At 41.1% G+C, this 7,318-nt stretch overlaps 1 protein-coding gene across 1 annotated transcript; it reads right to left on the bottom strand.

The window, feature by feature from the left end:
- Positions 1 to 29: 29 nt before the first annotated feature.
- LOC106609042 (uncharacterized) lies at positions 30 to 5,586 on the bottom strand. The gene is made up of 13 exons (XM_014207384.2): positions 5,444 to 5,586; positions 5,211 to 5,242; positions 4,873 to 4,942; positions 4,636 to 4,768; positions 4,213 to 4,357; positions 3,959 to 4,079; positions 3,029 to 3,116; positions 1,964 to 2,075; positions 1,722 to 1,827; positions 1,564 to 1,642; positions 1,265 to 1,334; positions 1,039 to 1,153; positions 30 to 693 (listed from the first exon to the last, which is right to left on the bottom strand). Coding segments are annotated over exons 1-13 (1,131 nt in total). The 5' UTR covers positions 5,445 to 5,586; the 3' UTR covers positions 30 to 634.
- Positions 5,587 to 7,318: the final 1,732 nt, after the last annotated feature.

A 7,318-nucleotide genomic window follows, 5' to 3' on the forward strand; every position in this document is an offset into this window, starting at 1 on the left:
AGTAACTTTGAGTTCTGGAATACGATGGCCTCAATTGGTAGATACTTGAAAATCACCTTTATTCAAACTAAAGACAATGAAAATGTACATGCTAGCATGCTCAAAAGGCTTGTTCCTTTTGTACCATTGGCAGTGATGGGGTTCTTTTCCCAGTTCACATTTAAAAAAAAGTATTGTGCAGATTGTCAGAAGCTACTTTTCTAATAATAGTATTGTTTTTTAAGTATATGCACAATGTCGAAAAAATAACAGACATGAATACATATGTAAACAAGTTTCATTTTTAGGAGGAAGTGGAATGGAAGGGGTCCCATCTCAGTACCGGACAGTGACTTCATCTTCACTGTGCACATGAAGAAATGGAGTTGAGAGGAAGCCACTTTAGACAATTGAGATACACCCAGGGTACAGTGGAGGCTGGTGTGAGAAGCTATAGGAGGACGGGCTCATTAATGGCTGGAATGGAATAAAAGAAACGGAGTCAAACGTTTCCATGTGTTTGTGTTTGATGCCGTTCCATTTATTCCATTCCAGCCATTACAATGAGCCTGTCCTCCTATAGCTCCTCCCACCAGCCTCCACTGCCAGGGTATTGCACTTCGCCCCTGACAGAGGACAGTGTGGTGGGCAGTGATTAGTTCAGGCGTCGAACAGATCGGGTGGTCTGAGTGGACAGGTTTCTTTGGGTCAGTGCTGCGAAAGACAAATCAAACAACTGTTAGGTCATGACAATAATGTTCTCCAACACAGGAAACGCTTGGTTTGGAGTTTGGATTCATCAAATCAATTAAACTATTCCTCAACCTTCAACCAACCGCACTTGTCAAACTCATTCCACGGAGGGGCCGAGTCTCGGCGGGTTTTCGATCCTCCCTTGTACTTGATTGATGAATTAAGGTCATTGATTAGAAAGGAACTCCCCTCACCTGGTTGTTTAGGTCTTCATTACAAGGAAAAACCAGCGGACACTAGGCCCTCCATGGAATGAGTTTGACACCCCTGGTATAGGCACTTGTTCTGAGAAGATGATATATTTACCGGAGAAGTCCAGGTGATAGCTGAATTTCCTGGTAGTGAAGTTCATAGTTCCATTTGGGTTCTGCTGGTACTGGGCTTCAATGTCCTGGCTAGATACACTGCAGGTGCCGCTTCTCTACAGGATTAAGTCAACACACACTGCTCGGTCATGTGTTTTTAATGTAGTAATATGAAGACTACTCTTATGGAGTCTGATGAGGGAGAGCAGTAAAACGCTTCATCTTACTTTGGCAAAGTCTTTCCAGCTTCCGTCCACGTCTTGAAACTGCCAACGGGACTGTAAACCCATACCTCCACTGTGAGAGGAGGATGGGAATTAGACATTGAGGTTTTCATTATTTGTCACATTGTACAGTTGTTACACATGGGTTCTATCTAGCGGGTCTGAAAGGCCTTGACTAATGGCCAGGACATCTTCCTGACTACATGACCAGACCAGGAAAAACCCTTGGCCCTAACCTATAGGGACAAGACTTTGGTCAGTAAAACTCCTTGCTCTAGGTTCCCAGCCTGTATTGTCCATACCTGCTTGTTTGTTGAGCTTCACATTGAGTTCTCCTCACAATTCTTTTGGTCCCGACGCGAACGTTGGTCTGACACATGCCTGGAAGAGACACAGGACACTTCAGGAGTGTTCCTAGACAGGTCACGTTACGTTACACCAGTATTTAAGTCAGTCTGACCTGAGAAGTCGAGGGTGTAGGAATATCTCCCAGCTTTGAAGCGTATCTGTCCGTTAGGGTTCTTCTGGTAGCGTCTCTCAATCCCAGCACTGTCCAGTGAGCAACTCTGGAAATAGCCACATATTATGTGCTGCTATACCATGACTGTCTTTCTCACCTTAATGAGGGCATATACAATATACAATCTGTCATGTAGTGTGCTATTTTCAAGGGTTCAAGGAATCAAATAATGTCCCACTCACTGGAGTCTGGTATTCTATCCACACTCCCTCCTCGCCCATGAATTCCCAGGTGTAGCCAGCAGAGGGAGGTGGTGAGGCAATTGCGGTGGGGGCTGATTGGGCAATGGATACGCTGCAAAGAAATAGTGAATTTATACTTCAGTGCTGCTGTGACAAGAAACTAGGTGTGAAACTATAGATGATCACACTTACATATGTCAGGAAAGTTATCTTGACACTGAGTTGAGGTCAAAGGGGAAACCAATCACACTAGAGAGAAGCTGGAATTTTTTGTTATAAATAATGTATATTTAATTCTATTATTATGTTGTGGCTATTTTGTTTTGGTGTTTCTAACTTTTTCTGATGAAGATTTATATTGAATAACACCTACAAGATTCCTATAGGCCAGTTTGTATACAGAAAGTCTGCATTCCAGGCTGACTACATTGCAGATGGCGGCCAGATCTCACAACGCCTGGATAGGTTTAAATAATCAGCTAAACACATCATATAATACAGCTGCCTGAGTGCTCAGCCGATGATGCAATACAACGAATGCAATGAAGTTGACCTGGAACGTTCCCATTCAAATAACTTTGGCAACATAACCATCACACAGGTTAAATTGAGGCAGGCACTTAACGGTGTATATAGATGAGGCAGCATAATAAATGCTGTTCACCGTAGGTCCTAGAGGAAGAGGCTAGGGGCCAAAATACCTGCTATTCACCGTAGATCCTAGGGGAAGAGGCTAGGGGCCAAAATACCTGCTGTTCACCGTAGATCCTAGGGGAAGAGGCTAGGGGCCAAAATACATGCTGTTCACCGTAGGTCCTAGGGGAAGAGGCTAGGGGCCAAAATACCTGCTGTTCACCGTAGGCCCTAGGGGAAGAGGCTAGGGGCCAAAATACCTGCTGTTCACCGTAGGTCCTAGGGGAAGAGGCTAGGGGCCAAAATACCTGCTGTTCATCATAGGTCCTAGGGGAAGAGGCTAGGGGCCAAAATACCTGCTGTTCATCATAGGTCCTAGGGGAAGAGGCTAGGGGTCTAAATGGAATAAGGCTGTGGATGAAAACCTCATACCTGCCATTCCCTGAGACGACGGAGTTGAACTTTGGACGCCGCCGGACTTTTCTCTGTACCCGGGTGGCTGAATTGGTCTGTGTCATAGCTGAAGAGAAAGAGAAACCTTTGTACTGTACGGGAAAATGCTGTCTGGCAGGATATGCAAAGTATTGTCGATTGCTCTACAACAACAAAAAATAAGCTTAAAGCGGCAATCAGCAGTTGAAACAATAACAAATCGTTCTTCATGCCCCTGTTTTGGTAAAAAGGTAAGGGAGGAAGCTGGAGAAATGTAACCAATCTCAAATTCATAGAGCTATGATTGTAAGGACTGACCATCCATGATATCAAAAGTATAGTTTTCACCATGTTTTGAGGCTAATAAATGTTTGTTTACATTTGCAAACACTGGAGTAAAACAAGCTTGTATTTTGGGTTCTGATGGGGGTATGACAGTTGAACTAAGCTCATAAGGCATTTATAAGTTATATTCTTCAAGAGTTAATAGATACATATCATTAAGTTCAAAAGGTGATGTAGCAACTGATCAATTCAATCCATAGTGCAGAAGACCTGCCTTGTAGTGCAGTTGACATTTAAAGGTAATTTACAATTGAGCCAAAATATGCAGCGTTTATGTGAATGCAGTCTCCGCAAACGTGGTAACATTGCCTTTAAATGTTAATCGTGCTAAAGCGCAGATCTTCCACGCTATGGATTGAATCAAACCCCAAATGCCAGATCTCAACCCCGGTGTTCCCTCTTTATGCTACTGGCTACTTTCTCTGTCACATCACACTGTATGTGGTGGGATAAGGGGTAAAATAGTACATCATTGGGAGGGATTATATGAATTTATAATAAGAAACACTTTTGTTGTTTTTCTGCACGTTTCGAAACGTTTTGCTACAGCATGACCTACTGAATACGGCCCTGTGTGGAGTCTACCTGTGAAGTCTAACGTGTAGCTGTTGCTCCCCACAGTGAAGTGGAAGGTCCCCTGAGGTCTGAGGATGTACTGTTGTTCCACATCACCACTACTGACTGAGGACGAGCCCTGATCTGGACCCTGGGGTCGGGAGAGGGGGGGGGCAGAAAGAGAGAGAGAGAAATGAAATATGAAGGGAGAAATTCTGTTTTATTTAATTCCAATTTAAAACGTTGTATTGTAGGACCATTTGGAAACTTTCAGATTCACTCACCAAAGAACCGTATTCACGCCATATCAGATTGTCTTTGAAGTACCACCCGATGTCTTCACTTTGACCCTGAGGTAGGAACGTGAGTCGCCGTACACCCATGGCAGCATTTTGAGCCTCAATCTGATCAAAATCTATATAGACCTGCCTAGAATACACAGAGCAGAAAGACTACATTCACAATCCACCTGTTTGTTCAAAAACAGTCAGAACTTAGGTTACTGAACTATTGTATAACATATAACAAATACATAATCGGATCCTAGGTTTGAGTCTTAATTCTCTAAAAATGCTTCCTCTCCTGTTCACTTACATGAACCAATATTATCTATCAAGGAAAGGGGACAAGGAATGAACACTATTCAAGACTATTGAGATGCAGCTTGTATAATAGAAATTGCCACTAAACGGCTACTGTAGACTGACCCCATGTGTGATGGGTAGATGTTCATTCCTTTGGCCCCAGGCTGGCAGTAGTGGGTCTCGATCACATGGTCATTGCCGATACTAAGCCATCTCAGTCCTTCATACAGCTGCCACTCAAAGTGGCTCCCCCTGGCTGTCGAAATAGGAATAGCTATAGCAATTGTGCATCATCTGTTGAAGTTGCCCCCTTTGCACTGATCTAAGGTCAGTTTCTGTAGTTCTTTACCTTTAACTTACCTGAGGCAGTCTGACTAGATGTGCTCTGCTCATAGTTCTCTTCCTCCTCCTCCTCCTCCTCCTCATATTCCTTCAATAAGGATTAGACCGGTAATAAACAAGTCTGAAACTATTTCCTATAAATAATGTACATCTACAGAATGATATACCGGCAGGTCTTTGGGCTCTTATTCATTGTTAAATACTTGATTTTCTGCTATGGCCGATTTATTGCTCAAGTAGTCAGCTGTAACATCAGCATTAGGCATTTGACAATAAAGTGTTTTGTTGGTGTGTTATTGACAATGCAAACAATAATGCAACTGAGAAATGTTGACCTGCAATGCTCGTAAACTTACCAGAGAACTGTTGCCAAACCCACGTAATGACACTGTAAATAACAGACATTAAACGTACTCATTATAACAAAGTTAAAAATAATCTAGGCAATGACGGGCCGACTTGCATGCTTTAGCACAAAAAACCTCCCAAAAGATTAAATGCGTATTAAATCATGTATAGGAAAGTTATTTGAAAGGCTAGTTATTTAAATATAATAATCAAATGGTTGTATATAAAAAACACGTCTTACTTTTAGTTGAAAATATAGAGTGGAAGTTTCATTCGTCTTTACACATCAGTCATGACTTTCTATTTCTTCTGTATTGCTTTCACTTTCATTTCTTGGGCATGACGGGCGCGGCTCTGTTTCGCATAAAACATAACTCTTTCAGATTGGAGAAAGATAAATAAAGATGAACAAAGGGTTGGTGAAACGCAGAGTTAGTAGAACCAAGAACAATCATGGAAACTACCAGAACACAAAATAAAAGCATTCAAACATTTCAGATTTTATTCTGCTTTTAATCAAAACCTTATTTCATGGAAACATACACTGTTTTTGTCTTTATTCATTGTGTACAGTAACAATACGGCAGTTTAAGCTTTCAATCATATTAAAGGTACCTTCCTAAGCAAATTACCTCAGATTCCTGTATCCTAAGTGAAAAAAATGATATTTGTGATGCTTTTAATAAGCATTTCATCTCTGCTGGTTTTTTATTTGAAAGGAAAAGTGGCCATTGTGGCACTGGCCAGTTAGTTGATTTTTCGTCTTGCTTTTCAACCGTTACTCTGAAAAATGGTAACCCTGTTTTTAGTTTCCAGAAAATAACCGAAGCAGAGGTTCTAGCTGCCCTGTGTGCCATTGATACTAAGAAATTCTTAGGCGCTGACAATTTAGACCCGTTCTTACTTAAGTGTGCTGCACCTATCATTGCTGGTTCAGTGACACACATTTTTAATCTAACATTAAGCACAGGAATTATCCCTAAGGTGTGGAAAGCAGCTTTTGTTCTGCCATTACATAAGGGAGGTTACTTAAAGGGGTGCCTCAGGGTTCAATAATTGGCCCACTATTGTTCTCACTTTATATAAACAACATTGGTGATGATGTCAAATATTGTAAATTCCATTTATATGCAGATGACACAGTGATGTACTCTATTGCTCCAACAGCGGACCAAGCTTTAATGCAGTTGGAGTCTGATTTTAGGATACTACAGGGGTCTCTTTTACAGCTTAAACTTGTTTTAAACGCTAAGAAAACAAATGTCATGTTTTTTTCTAGGTCTAAACTCTCAGTTAGAAACACTTTTGTAATCACTAGCTTGGATGGTACTCAAATCAAACAGGTCTCTGCATATAAATATTTAGGGATATGGTTAGATGATAGGTTTCTTTTAAAAAACATGTTACTGAATTGGGAAAAAAGCTCAAATTCAAGATAGGGTTCCTTTACAGAAACAGGGCTTGTCTGTCCTTTGTAAATAGAAAACAAATTGTGCAGGCTACTTTTATGTCCGTTTTAGATTATGGTGATATTATCTATATGCATGCATCGGCAAACACATTAAAACCACTGGATGCTATTTACCATTGTGCACTCAGGTTTATCACGGGTGATAGTTACAAAACTCATCACTGTATCCTATATCAACATGTGGGTTGGGCCTCTCTATCTGTGAGGCGAGAGCAACATGCTCTCTTGTTTATTTATAAAGCGCTTCTTTTAAAACTACCTCCATATATATCATCATTAATTTCCACTAGATAGACAAATTTTAAAACCAGATCACAGATGTGGATTACATTAGAGACTCCTGCGGTCTCCACAGAGTTGGGTAGGACTGCCTTTAGTTCCTTTGCGCCTTATTTATGGAACAAACTGCAGATCCAACTTAAGTTAGACACTCTGGTGTCCCTTGCCCATTTTAAAAATGTTATGGAGGATCAATATGATGTCTGTGATTGTTTCTGTTGAATTGTGTCTTTGTTTTGTATGTTTGAAATGTTCTTGTCTGTATGCCTAAAACTGTACATGTCAACATGTTTACACAGGGCACAGCCGTAAAAGAGATCCAGGTCTCAGTCTGTTTTCCCTGTTAAAATAAAGATTACATTTTTT

Source organism: Salmo salar, chromosome ssa07, assembly GCF_905237065.1.
Source record: "Salmo salar chromosome ssa07, Ssal_v3.1, whole genome shotgun sequence".
NCBI classification, from domain to species: Eukaryota; Metazoa; Chordata; class Actinopteri; order Salmoniformes; family Salmonidae; genus Salmo; species Salmo salar.